Source organism: Carcharhinus amblyrhynchos, chromosome 27, assembly GCF_965287045.1.
Source record: "Carcharhinus amblyrhynchos chromosome 27, sCarAmb.v2.hapA, whole genome shotgun sequence".
Lineage (NCBI taxonomy): Eukaryota > Metazoa > Chordata > Chondrichthyes > Carcharhiniformes > Carcharhinidae > Carcharhinus > Carcharhinus amblyrhynchos.
The window spans coordinates 11,910,191-11,925,080 of NC_137350.1; the positions used below are offsets into that span (position 1 = coordinate 11,910,191).

Here is a 14,890-nt window from a genome sequence, read left to right on the forward strand (position 1 = left end):
CATTGGCCATGCTAATTTGACCCTTAGTGTCCCAGGATATGCAGGTTAGGGGGATTAGCCATGATAAACACATAGGGTTGCAGAGATAGGGTGGGATGCTCTTGCGGGGAGTTGGTGCAGAGTCGATGGACATTGGAAGGGTTCCAATAGCCGCTGAGTCGCAAGGTTGGGGATTCAAACCCCATTACAAAATTGAGGGGAGAATTTCAAGTGCCCATGAAAATAGGCATGAAAATACAGATGCAACATTCACTCACGTCTGCACTTTGAGAACCTGTTAAAAGATCAATGACCTGAAATGTTAACTCTGTTTCTTTCCAGATAGGTGCTGTTGACACTGCTGAGTGTTTCCAGCAGTTTTCTGCTTTTATTTGCGATAGCTAATATTTCGCATTTGTCTTCTTAAAACGTGCTTGTATTCCACTGGAAGCGGCTGTGAGAGATGATCTGATAGGCGCGAGGAGTGGCACTGTACGATAAGAGAGTCTTCTCTGATACAGCCTTGGTGCATGAGTTGACATGGACAGGAAGGAAGGGGTCCTCTGTCCACAGGAAGTGAGGAGGCCCTACAGACAAACTTCGCAAAAGGCAATGGTACTGATGACCATCGCTGTCAATGCCAGCAATCCATAGAACAGAAGAACGTAGAGACAAAGGAATTAGAAGCAAAGAAGGTGATTCAGCCCTTCGAGACTACTCCGCCATCCATCAGATCATGGCTGATATAAAACTTTGGTGAGGCCACGGTCTCTGGTTTGGTAACCAGGATCCCCTCAGGCTGAATTCGATGGGCCTGAGTCATTTCTGGTCCCAGTGCTTCCAATTTTAAAACACAGATCGCTGAATGTGCCTCCTGTTCCAAATAACACCCAAATTATCTTAACAGAAAGCCACAAATTTCATAAAATGAAAGGGAAAAGCTGGAATAAGGAGGACACTCTCACAAACAACTTAGAGAACCAGTCAGGAGATAACAGGAAGTGATATCAGTGAAGTTGACATCACCCATAAGAGACCAATCAGACACTCATCGTAGACTATGTGATCAATCAAGGTCTGTTGGTGCTTTGTCTTGATCAGGGTTCAGGGATATGATTGGCCACGCACTGGGATAGCCACTAGCAAAGGTTAATAAACAGCAACTTACAGCAGCCAGGCACAGAGAAAAAAGAAGATAGACTTCAGTCGTCAGAACAAGAGGCAGTGCCAAAAGTCAGTGTTCCAGAGTCAATGAATTGTGCTGCCTCTACCAGCTATGGTAGTTTTATACTTAATGCAACTAACTTGTTAAACTCTGGGCAATCTGGGATAACATACTCATGCCCAGAGTGGCCTAAACCTACTCGGAGCTATAGGTATCTTTTAGACCAGCTCCCCCAACTCAGTCTAACAATTATAATTGACTTAAGCCTTAGGTTAGAGTGAATCCCAGGTCTTACAGAGGCACAGCTTATCGCCGTGCAATCTCACACTGCTGTCACCATGACAATGGACCTCACAGCAGCACAGCTCCAGCAGATTGCTGTACGATTACTAAGGTGCTACCACAGTGCAGTGGCAGTGGGGCTATGGAGCACCATCCAGCTGGTATCTCTCAGGATGATAGTATTCATCCTCCCCCAACCCTCCAACCCTTCCATCCACAGTCTGTCAGTTAATTTGCTGTTGCCTCTCAGCTAGCTGGCGCCAACAGTACTGCCACTTATGCCAAGGTGTGGTGCAGTCCAGAACTAGATCTTCTCAGGCCCCAGCTGTCCTACAAGGCTAGTTGCGATCTCCCCCTGTGAAAATCAACCACCTGCCACCAGCTACGCTACAGACACTTGGGTAGCACGGCAGAAAGGCCCTGCAAAGACACACAGAAGATAGGCATCTCGGAGAATGTAAAAGGAGGTCTTGTGGCACAGTGGGTAGTGTCCCCGCCTCTGAACCAGAAGCTCCAGGATCGAATCCCCCTCCCCCTGAACCCAGGAATCGATGACCAAGAAAGTTGTGTTCATAGTTGGGCAGCATGGTAGCACAGTGGTTAGCACTGCTGCTTCACAGCTCCAGGGACCTGAGTTCGATTCCCGGCTCGGGTCACTGTCTGTGTGGAGTTTGCACATTCTCCTCGCACCTGCGTGGATTTGCTCCGGTTTCCTCCCACAGTCCAAAAATGTGCGGGTTAGGTTGATTGGTCATGCTAAAATTGCCCCTTAGTGTCCTGAGGTGTATAGGTTAGAGGGACGAGTGGGTAAAATATATAGAGATAAGGGGGTAGGGCCTGGGTGGGATTGTGTTAGGTACAGATTCGATGGACTGAAGGGCATCTTTCTGTACTGTAGGGTTTCTATGGCTGCTTTATCACAGAAATCAAACAGGTTGAGTCTGCCTGCAGAAACTTTCCAAACATGCCAGTGGCTGACGGTAAGAGTGGGAGAGACTCCTGGTCAGCTAAGCTTGATGCCAAGTGGCATCCCTCAAGCTATGAGCCCCTAGCGATAGACTTGTTCTAGGAATTACTGGCTATGCGGAACAGATCTGCCTTAGTCCACCACTAGATGCAGCAAGAGAATCAAAAGCAAATACAAAAAGGAGGATCGGATAAATATTGGATGGTTCATCGGATATGGATTTTATGGAATGATTATATTTTGTGGTTCACGTTCCAGGATTGTAGGATGCTGTCATGGCCAGTGACAGAGGGAAGGGTGAGATTCTCCAAGCCCCCAGCCACATGGTTCCCAATGGTGGAAGGCGCTGTGCTGTTCGCTAGCACCGGGATTCTCCAGTCCCGCTGCTGTCAATGGGATTCCCCATTGATGTCACCCCATGTCTTTGCAAAACCCACGGGCGGGGGGTGCACTGCTGGTGAGACCGGAGAATCCTGCTGACTTGGAGAATTCCGGCCATGGTGGGCACAGGAGAATTGGGATTGTGTTCACTGGTATCACCGTTTAATAAGGTGATCGCTGACAGTTTGGACAGAAAGCCATTGGCAAGGATTTTCCAGCCCCTCCCTGGTGAGACCCATGGGCCAGTCAAAACCTCCACTGACTTTCAGTGGGATCAGCTGATCCGGGCAGCAAGGAGATGCCAGAAATTCCCAGCTCCTGTGTGGGTTGCCTCCTCCCCATTCCTCCTCCTCCATCTCTATGGATTCTTCTTTCTCCCTACCTTCCTCAGAGAATTGTTACAGTGCAGAAAGAGGCCATTCAGCCCATTGTGTCTGCACTGGCTCTCCAAACGAGCATCATGACTTACTGCCATTCCATGTATCCCTGCACACTGTCTCTATTCAAATAAGTAATCATCTAATGTCCTCTTGAACGCCTCGATTGAACCTGCCTCCACCACACTTCCAGGCAGTGCTTTCCAGACCCAAACCGTTCACTACATGAAAAAGTTTTTTCTCAGATCAGATTTGCTTCTTTTGGAAATTGCTTTAAGTCTTGGTCCCCCCTCATTCTTGATCCCAATACGATTGGGAACAGTTTCTCCCTCTCTATTCCATCCAGCCCCTTCCTTTTACACCTCAGCTGCTCACCATGCAGCTGGTGGCGAAGGCCATGTCCTCATGATGGTGAGGGTCTGCAGGACGCAGACTGCCATGAATCAGAACACGGACCCTGGAGAGGTCTACAGGAGGGTCCGGTGCAACCCCAACAGCAGAATCATTGTGCAGCCTCCCACCCATTGACTCTGTCTACACTTCCCGCAGCTATGGGAAAAGCAGAGAGCATAATCAAGGACCCTGCACACCCCGGGCATTCTCTCTTCCACCTTCTTTCGTCGGGAAAAAGATACAAAGTCTGAGATCGCATACCAACCGACTCAAGAACAGCTTCTTCCCTGCTGCCGTCAAACTTTTGAATGGACCTACCTCGCGTTAAGTTGATCTTTCTCCACACCCTAGCTATGATTGTAACACTACATTCTGCACTCTCTGCTTTCCTTCTCTACGAATGGTATGCTTTGTCTGTATAGCACGCAAGAAATAATATTTTTCGTTGTATACTAATACATGTGACAATAATAAATCAAATCAAAATCAAGCATCCCAGTGGTGTGCTGGATGTTATTGTGTGTGGTGGGACAGTTCTCATTAAACGATGAGAACTATCCACGTGAGCTTGTGTGTTGGAGTCAGGAAACCAGTGGCCAGAGGTATGGTATGCCAGAGCGGCACGGTAGCACAGTGGTTAGCACTGCTGCTTCACAGCTCCAGGGTCCTGGGTTTGATTCCCAGCTTGGGTCACTGTCTGTGTGGAGTTTGCACATTCTCCTCGTGTCTGTGTGGGTTTCCTCCGGGTGCTCCGGTTTCCTCCCACAGTCCACAGATGTGTGGGTTAGGTTGATTGGCCATGCTAAGAAGTTGCCCCTTAGTGTCCAGGGATGAGCTGGTTAGAGGGATTAGTGGGTATAATATGTAGAGATATGGGGGTAGGGCCTGGGTGGGATTGTGTTTGGTGCAGACTTGATGGGCCGAAGGGCCTCTTCCTGCACTGTAGGGTTCTATGTATGTGGCCTTCTGGCTTCTCATGGTGGCTGAGCTGCAGACGATGCATCATTGACACAGTGACAGGAATTTGGGAATTGACCTGAGTGAGGTGACTCACTACCGAGGGGTTAGCGCCCTTTTGTCTTCGTGTTTGACTTATCATTGTCATATAGAGCATAAAATCCCTACAGTGCAGAAGGAGGCCATTTGGCCCATCAAGTATGCACTGACAACAATCTCACCCAGGCCCTATTCCTGTGATCCCACATATGCTAATCCCCCAAACATTAAGGGGGATTAACATTAGCCTGGCCAATCAACCTAACCCATATATCTTTGGATTGTGGGAGGAAACCAGAACACCAGGGGAAACCCATGCAGAGATGGGGAGAACGTGCAAACTCCACACAGACAGTGACTCGAGTCACTGGTACAGTGAAGCAGCAGCGCTAGCCACTGTGCCACCCTATTGCCCATGTGTTTGGATACAGTGAGAAGTATTGTTTCTTGCATGCTAGATAGACAACACATACCGTTCATAGAGGACATAGGTGAGAAGGAGAGGAGAGGGTGCAGAATGTAGTGTTATTGTAATTGTGTAGAGAAAGATCAACTTAATATAAGGTAGGTCCATTTAAAAGTCTGATGGCAGCAGGGAAGAAGCTGTTCTTGAGTTGGTTGATATGTGACCTCAGACTTTTATATCTTTTTCCCAATGGAAGAAGGTGGAAGAGAGAATATCTGGGATGTGTGGGGTCCTTGATTATGCTCTCTGCTTTTGACAGGCGTATATGCGAGGCAGCGTGAAGTATAGACGGAGTCAGTGGATGGGAGGCTGGTGATGGATTGGGCTACATTCACAACCCTTTGTAGTTTCTCACGATCTTGGGCAGACAGGAGCCATACCAAGCTGTGATACAACCAGAAGGGATGCTTCATATGGTGCAGCTGTAAAAATTGGTGAGAGTTGGAGCGCACGTGCCAAATTTCCTTAGCCTCCTGAGCTAGTAGAGGTGTTGATGGACTTTCTTAACTATAGTGCTGGCAAAGCAGTTAATATCTCCTTGCAGTCTGTATTGCCTGTCCTGACAACCTATCGACATGCACAATCAACGTATTTCTCTCAGGAAGATGCACTCCTTTGTCTTTGCATGCCAAATAACAGTCACCCCCTCCCCCACCCCCCACCCCCCCGCATCCCCTCATAAACAACATTGGATGCTGAAACCTGATTCTACTTTGTGCAGTTATACAACACGCCACCAGAGGGAGCATTGCAGCTACGTTAAACGTTGCTATTTGTTAAGTGGAAAGGACCATTACAGTCATCTTCTGCTGTGCTGTATATTTTAAATGATTATTGCGTAAGGATATGACAGGAAAATAAGATCCGATAAGTGATAAATCAGTTATACTGTGACCATCGGTTCGATGTAAGAAGAAACTCTCGTGTTTTAAGCTTATTTATTAGTGTCACCACAAGTGTGACACTAATTAATTAACACTGCAATGAAGTTACTCTTAAGTTAAAATCTCCCAATTGCCACACTCCGGCGTCCGTTCGGGTACGCTGAGGGAGAATTTAGCACGGTCAATGCACCTAACCAGCACGCCTTTCGGATTGCAGGAGGAAACCGGAGCACCCGGAGGAAACCCATGCAGACACAGGGAGAACGTGCAGATTCTCACTCCCACACAGACAGTGACCCAAGCCAGGAATCAAACACAGGATGTTTAAAAGAAAAACAGGAGGAAGAGAAGGGTATAGAAAATCCAAATTGAAAAATTAAAGGAGTGAATACAAAAATTGGGCTGGGATAATGGAAGTTGGACGTCAAAATCCAGATATAAATTTGTTTTCAGGGCTTTAAGAAATCCCAAAGGCCTTTGTAACCACAGGAATTAGTGTAGTCACTGTCACAATATAAGGAAACAATAGCACCCAATTCGCTCATAGGAAGATCCCACAAGTTATTAATGTGTGATTGTAAGGGTTTATTTAACCTTGATTTACATAATCTACGTGGAAAACAGAGTTAATTCATCTTTGTGAATCAGATTCTTACCTGTTCACCCAAGAGAGTTTGTTTGGTTGTTAAATTCGCTTTCAGTAGAATGTACACCTGTCAAAGCAAGATGAGAACCGGGGTCAAACTGTCCTGATTTAAGTGCAACCCAACACTGGAAATGACAGAAACTGCACCAACCTGTAACCGTAGAACTGTTCCTGAATTATGGGGCATATCTCCCTAAACTGGACAAGATAACTCAGAGTCACGGGGATAGGGCCTGAGTAAAGTGCTCTGTCAGAGAGTCGGTGCAGACTCGATGGGCCGAATGGCCTCCTTCTGCTCTGTAGGATTCTATGATTCTAATAGACCTGATGCCTCACAGGTGCCCATCTCCTGATAAAATGCCAACCCATGCTGCTGGGAGAGCTAGAAGTCTTTAAGTGACCGAAGCAAAATGGGCTGGATTCAGGATAAGAAACGTTATTTTAAGGGGATTATCCCCTTTGCTGACGATATTTCTGGGGGTTTTCTGGGAGGTCCAGGGCCATCTCTGCAGCCACTCTCAGCCCCAAGAGAGAGCGTAGTAAGTGACAGCTCCTGACTCCCACAAACACATCCCAAAACAGCCTTGACTGGGATGATCCTATGGTCCATGGATGATGATCAAATACCCATTTGCTATTCGTCACTTAAAAAAAAACATGGGACATATTCTTCCAGCCAGCAGGTAAAACTGGCACATTGCTGCTGTCCCTGAGATTTTCAGTTCCCCAACAACGTTCCTCATTTCCAGCCAGGAATTCCGATCCCGGCTGCAGCTGAAATGGTCCGGCACAGGATTCCAGGGCAAGACAGCTGAGCGCAGGAGAAGATGGAGGAAAAAAATTCATCAACACCTATTTAATGAATTATACATACCAAACCCAATGCATGCTTCGCCCTGGGAGCCCCTAAAACGTATTCTGTAAAAAGAAATAGACAGATTAAAGGTCTGTTTGAACATAGTTACTTCTGCAAGTGGATTATGTACAACATTGACACAGGCTTCTAAGAGGGTCTCCCTACAGCAGATTGTGGGTGGATGGAGGTGGAAACTGCATACTCATCTCGCCAGAGAATAAGCAATAAGACAGAGGCAGCAATCTTACCGCCATGCCCAACCAGTTAATCGACGTGGCGAGTCATAAGATCGGGCGAGAGGTGAAAAATCAGGTTCCGGCACAGTTTTGCCTCTCGTGACGTGATAGAACATAGAACATTACAGCACAGTACAGGCCCTTTGGCCCTCAATGTTGTGCTGAGCTATGTCCAATTCCAAGATCAAGCTATCCCACTCCCTATCATTCTGGTGTGCTCCATGTGCCTATCCAATAACCACTTGAAAGTTCCTAAAGTGTCCGACTCCACTATCACAGCAGGCAGTGCATTCCACACCCCAACCACTCTCTGAGTGAAGAATCTACCTCGGACATCCCTCCTATATCTCCCACCATGAACCTTATAGTTATGCCCCCTAGTAACAGCTACATCCACCCGAGGAAATAGTCTCTGCAAGTCCACTCTACCAATCCCTCTCATCATCTTATAAACCTCTACTAAGTCGCCTCTCATCCTCATCCACTCCAAAGAGAAAAGCCCCAGCTCCCTCAACCTTTCCTCATAAGACCTACCCTCCAAACCAGGCAGCATCCCGGTAAATCTCCAAAATACCAAAGTCCCCATTCTGCCAGGTGGCCCTCCTAGCTGCTGGCTTTACAGTGGCTCCTAAACACTGAGGGCAGGAGCACTTTGGTAACTGAGATACCTGTACCTGATCCAATGCCAACCACACCAATGGGCAGGATAAAATTTATATGGGCACATTGTCACTCTAGGGGATGGAGTGAAAGGAGGGCCAATAAGACCGGTCCTCAATGGATCAAAGTTTGAGGCAAAAGATTTCCCAAATTTCACGCAAAACAGATGTGCAGGTTCCATTGCAAAGTCAGTCATCCGCTTTGGGAGTCATTAGCTTTGCCTGGTTTTTACCAGGCCAGTAATGGAACCCACACCAGCTCACAATGATCCACGGCTCCCACTCAGCCCAGTTAGCACTCAGACAGCGGAGTTCCTCTCAACGCCACTGACATATCCCCAAACACTGGCTGCTGCTGCAAAGGCAGCGGAAATCTTGCGTGCCTCTTACCACAACCTACTGTGGGTGGTACTGCTGCTTAGCACTGCTGTCTTACAGAACTAGGGAGCCGGCTTCGATTCCTGCTTGGGTCATTGTGAGGAATCTGCACGCTCTCCCTGTGTCTGTGTGCATTTCCTCTGTGTGCCCCGGTTTCCTCCTACAGTCTAAAGATGTGCAGGTTAGGTGGATTGGCCTTGCTAAATTAACACTAGTGTCAGGACCAATCACAGACTGATCTTGCACCCTAGAGACCAACATGGACCAATTAAAGACTGATCTTGCTCCCTAGTGACCAATCAAGTAGCTCAGAAGGATTGGGCGTGAGTGCAATGGCTTTGCAGGGCTGAAAACCCTCATTAACATGTCATCATCAAGAGTGCAGCCATCAACAGGAAGTCCCACTAAACGCGGATCAGTCCAAGTCAGATCAGTTCCAAGCAACCTGTAGTCAACTTGAACTGACTAACTAGGGTGTAACTATGCTCTGAAAATTCTTGTGTTCATTTTTAAGTTAAATTTTTTGGTAATAAAGCTGTTGGATTTGTGGTAGAATAGTGTTAGTTGTGACTCAAAATCTCAGGGATTTTACATGAGTCAGAAACAAGCTGCCCCCTGGTTGAGTAAATGTCCCGAGGCCTGGTACACTGGGGAGACCAATGCAGACACTACGCCAACGGATGAATGAACACAGCTCGACAATCACCAGGCAAGACTGTTCTCTTCCTGTTGGTGAACACTTCAACGGTCACGGGCATTCGGCCTCTGATCTTCGGGTAAACGTTCTCCAAGGCGGCCTTCATGATGAGCGGCAGCGCAGAGTCATTGAGCAGAAACTGATAGCCAAGTTCCGCACACATGAGGATGGCCCCAACTGGGATCTTGGGTTCATGTCACACTATCTGTAACCCCCATAATTTGCCTGGGCTTGCAAAATCTCACTTACTGTCCTGTCTGGAGACAATACACATTTCTTTAACTTGTGTTTAAGTGTTTAATGCTATCTCCATTCACATTGTCTGCACCTTTAAGATTTGATTAGCTGCAAAAATTCACATTCTAATCAGTATTCTGTAAACTGAGCGTGTCTTTATATCCCTTGTTTGTGATCAGAACTCTCCACTCACCTAATGAAGGGTCAGAGGCCCGAAAGCTAATGGCTTTTGCTACCAAATAAACCTGTTGGACTTTAACCCGGTGTTGTGAGACTTCTTACTGAGTAGAACTGCACCAGCTGAGGCAGTGGGCCTTTTTAACCGAGAGAAACCCCATTGCTTCAGCAAGTCTGTACTCGTATCGCTTGCGTTTTGCAGTGACAAGCAGAAGATGCAATTATTAAAAGACGGTGTTATCATCTCCCTCAGGATTTGTTAGGTTGCCAAGCACCGCATTAAAATGAGGCTTAACTAGATTCTAATCAAAAAAAAATGTTGAGAACCTAATCCTCCTGTATTGTGCCACTTTTCTCTGGATGATGTAAAATAAGCCGATCGGGAGACTCTTGGGATTAATGAGGGCAAATGTAATAATGTGACATTACCCAGAATAGTAATAGACACTGAACTTTACCTTCTTCCGAGTCCCCAGTGAATTCCCCCATAGCGAGTGAGTAGCCTGGAAAGTAGATGTGTTCAGATTGTAATGAAGGTAATATCATGAGACACACATTTTGCCACCTTTCAGGCTGCATTTAACACAGCAAATCTTCAACGTAAGCATCCCCTTACTGACAAATCGCAACTTCCACTCGAATCAGAATATCTGACAAGGTTATGAAACCAAGCTGACAGCGAAGTGACAGGATAATGCGGGATGGGGGTACCAACGTGACAATATGTTCAATAGTCTTCATTTAAACATCAAGGCCATGCATGATACATCAACTCTTGAGTTTGACAAGGACGTTTACCTGATGGAATGCCTGCAGACATCTTGAAGGGGACAAAATATCTTGCTGCGGAGTTTTAGGATGTAATGGTTAAGTTCAGGTGGCAGGATGGCACACAGTGGTTAGCACTGATGCCTCACAGCATCGGAGACCCAGGTTCGATTCCGGCCTCGGTCACCATCTGCGTGGAGTTTGCACATGTCTGTGTGTGTGGGTTTCCTCCGGGTGCTCCGGTTTCCTCCCACACTCCAAAGATGCGCGAGTTAGGTGGATTGGCCGTGATAATTTGGCCCCAGTGTCAGGGGATTGATGGGCTAAATGTGTGGGGTTGAGGGAAGAGGGCCTGGGCGGAAGGTCAGTACAGACTCGATGGGCTGAAAGGCCTCTGTCTGTACTGTAGGGCGTTTTATGATTTCTATGCAGTTGAAAAGAGTTCACAACGGATCAGAGGTCTTCCCCTTCAAAGACAAGCTTCAGCCACATAAAGAGTGGCTAGAATTTTCCGACTGTTCGGGCTGGTGGATTTTCCCAACCTGCTGCAGTGAACGGAGATTTGGCTGGGCGCCAAATTCTCCCTTGTTGCTGCAGCAGGAGTGTGGCATGAATGGACAGCAAGATAGTGGCTTTAAAATAATTAATGTAACAAGGGTAATGAGGGATGGGCAATAACTGCTGGCCAGCCAGCGACACCCATGTCCCATGATTGAATAAGAAAAAACACAAATGTAACAATGTGACATTAGCACGTTCCAATAGCATTGGCTACCATCGGTGTTGTAATGTCAATATTTGATTTGATTTATTATTGTCACATGTATTAGCATACAGTGAAAAGTATTCTTTCTTGCGCGCTATACAGACAGAGCATACCGTTCATCGAGAAGGAAAGGAGAGGGTGCAGAATGTAGTGTTACAGACATAGCTAGGGTGCAGAGAAAGATCAACTTAATGCGAGGTAGGTCCATTCAAAAGTCTGATGGCAGCAGGGAAGAAGCTGTTCTTAAGTCTGTTGGTACGTGACCTCAGACTTTTGTATCATTGTGTTCCCAATCAGATGTTATGGAGTAATTCTCTCTATGAACCTGGTCAAATGATATACAGGCTCTCCTATTATTTTTTAAGGGCATTGTCAGTGTGTAAAAGGATTTTATTGCAACTCGAATCATTTGTGAATTTCAGGATGTGAGTAAGTTGGACAAACACAGCCAAGATGTCTTAAAGGAGTCACTCAGGCAAAGGGATCCTGGTGAATCCCTGCAGGAACTGAAGGGAAATGGAAGTCATGCACCTTCTATTGGCAAGATTTCTCGGCCCTTTGGTAAGATCGAGTGTCAAGTCAAGATGGGATGTAATACTCATCTTGTCAGCTTGGGATCTTGATCCCTTGTGGGGAACTTGAATTGGATTCTGAATTCAGTTTTTAAAGCAAGCAAGGAATGGATTTGGGTTTGCCTGGTCCACTCTGAATCTTTTGTAACTTTAAGAATGGAGTAAAGGAAAAATTGAAAGGCGCGAGAAGTGATCTTGGGCACGACCAACGCACAATATGGAAAGGCCTCAATGTGTAAGGCCTTTCAGCCAATGTTCTCTGAGGGGCCTGATAACCGGGTAAAACCCCTCAGACTGTGTGTTTATTCCTAAGTGTAGGTAATTGCACTGAAGCATCACAGATGCAACAAAACCAATATGTATAATTTGAAAATAATTACACTCTCTATAATGAAAATATTGAAATGTTTGGAATGTTCTCATTACTGGATGAGAACATTCAGAGTGCGGAATACATCAGAGTGCACCTCAGATCCCTGGGGAAAATGTGAATATCATTGCTATAACAAATTGAAATGTTTTATAATGTGTCTTTCAGATTCAATATGAATAAAACACATTTTTGCAATAAATGACACGTTTTGGTCTGCCCAATACTTGTTGGGGTTTCCAGCGCAAAGAGTTGTCCCTGAGCGAGTGTTGTAGACTGGCACGTTCTAAAGTCCAGGCTGAGGGGATGCACTAAAGCTTGGGGCAGCAGCTGCAGGAACGCAGTGCGGGGGGGGAATGGTCGCTGCCGAAGACCTTTCAGCCATAGTGAACTGAGGGGAGGGGAATTGTATAGAACCCCCTTGAGCTGGATGACTCACATTGGATGTAAAGGATGACAATTATACGCATCATAACTGTAATGAAGCACCTCAGAGTGCAACTTGATCCAAGTAGACAACTTAAACACCATTGCTCCGTGTGTAACGGCCATTTTGAAATGCCTGTAATTTTCTTTGGATTGTATTGAAGCTCCTCTGAGTGAATGTAGAGAACCTGAATATTATTGCACTTTGTAATGTTCTTTCAGATATTTTGCAAATAAAGTATATAAAATATAACTGACAGAGAATGGTTAAGGGGTTATCAAAATTTCTTGGGCATGGGAACAGAGCAAGGCATGTGGGGAAAAATGAACAAAGGAATGAAGGGGAGAAAATGATACAGAAAATGGACATATATTTGAACTACTTTAATCATCAGTGCTTGGCTACATGACAATGTCAACTTATATTGCTGCACACTCACAAAGCTCACAAGTAGAGCTGCAGCTCAGTGGTCGCTCTTGATCTCTAAGTCAGAAGGATATGGGTTCAAACCTGGCTCTGGGTATTTGGTGACTAAGCTAGGCAGTACCGAGAGCATACTGAACCACCAGACATGCTTTTTGGGTAGAACATTAAACCAGGCCTGTGCCCTCTCGGTTTAGTGTGAAATATCCCATCAGACAAGGTATTCTACCCCCCTATGGCTCTTTCCCATCATCCTCCCACCAACTCCATGTCAAGGTATGTCTCCCCACATTCCTCTCACGCCATCTCAGTATTTATTCTTGGCTGAGAGCACAGATATCCATTACAGGACTAAAACAGCTCAGCCCCAGAGAAAACACTGCTCGCTTGACAATTCTGACGGTCTAATCCGTGCTGTAAATTTCACAATGTTTATTTACGTAAGGTTAGGAGGTTTGAAGTGCTTGTGGTTTGAGCTATTGAGACTTTAAATGGTTGACACTTTTATAGGTCTGTAATAAAAAGAGCTTTTTTTAAAAAACAGAAAGTAGAAAGTGATTGATTTTTAATTTTTTTAAAAAATCCTATTGTCACCATAGCGTTCATTGGTTCTGTACAGTTTATAGTAAGAGAATGGACAAGGAAGTGCCATGCAAGGATGATGTGAAGGGCCATAGGGGGTGGATAGGGGACATATCTTGGTATGGAAGGCATGAGGAAGGCCTTTTGAATTATCTTTTCAAAGCTTCCCTCATTCAGACTGATTCACAACATAAAACGTTGGTTAGGCCACATTTGGAATACTGTGTCCAATTCTAGTTGCCACACTATCAGAAGGATGTGGGGACTTTGGAGAGAGTACAGAAGAGATTTACCAGGATGTCGCCTGGTATGGAGAGTATTAGCTACGAGGAGAGATTGAATAAACCAGATCGAGTAAAATGGGATTGTTCCTTACCTGGTGATTCCTGTCATTCCAGAGCCACAGCTTTCCAGGGAGAGCAGTTGGGTGGATTGGTCACACTAAATTGCCCCTTAGTGTCTCAAGATGTGTAGACTAGGTAGATTAGCCATGGAAAAGACACAGGGTTGCAGAGATAGGACAGGGCAAAGGGCTTGGGTAAGATACTTAGTCAGACAGTCAGTGCAGACTTGATGGGCTGAATAGCCTCTTCTGCACTGTAGAGATTCTGCGATTCTGTTTGTGGACAGGAAGGGTGTTCAATCAGTTCTGAAGGCCTAAAATCAATCTCAACACATACATTCTTTTGATCGGAGTGGTTTACGTGTGAGTGAGGTCAAAGCATCAACTGGCAATGTATACTTGATCAAGAGATCGCTGTAGCGGGTATAAATGGACGACAGAGGGTCTGAAAGGGATGAGGAGGCTGAGAATAAACATCCATTTCTCTGCTTAAGTTTAGCATACGGTTCACTAGGCCATTCCACTACCGGTTGATTTGAGTATGTATACCCAAGATTTCCACCTTCACCAGGGTGGCTAACTTAATGCCATGTGGCATCATAGTTATGGTGGAATGTAATCAGGTTAAATCTTATATCTATTTCATCAGAGCAAGGTCTTGGTAGGTTTTCCAGTTTTCAATAATGGAAGAGTGAAGAGGAGGTGGCCAGGATTTTCCTGCCCCGCCTGTTGCCATGATTTTCCGATCCCGCTGAAAGTCAATTCAATTCCGGCTGATCTTCTGTATCCCGTGGTGGGTCTCACCATGCCAGGAATGGAAATCCTGACCGGTCCTTCTTTCTCTCTCTGAAATATTGTGGGAA

General features: G+C 45.9%; 1 protein-coding gene across 1 annotated transcript in view; it reads right to left on the reverse strand.

Annotated features, from left to right (window-relative positions):
- The window catches only part of LOC145359245 (integrin alpha-8-like), a 119,664-nt gene that overhangs the window by 62,254 nt on the left and 42,520 nt on the right, over positions 1-14,890 (reverse strand). The window contains exons 8-10 of the mRNA XM_080213744.1: positions 10,235-10,279; positions 7,411-7,454; positions 6,547-6,603 (exon numbers count right to left, since the gene is read on the reverse strand). Coding sequence (XP_080069870.1) covers positions 6,547-6,603; positions 7,411-7,454; positions 10,235-10,279 — 146 coding nt within the window. The remainder of the gene's footprint in view (positions 1-6,546; positions 6,604-7,410; positions 7,455-10,234; positions 10,280-14,890) is intronic.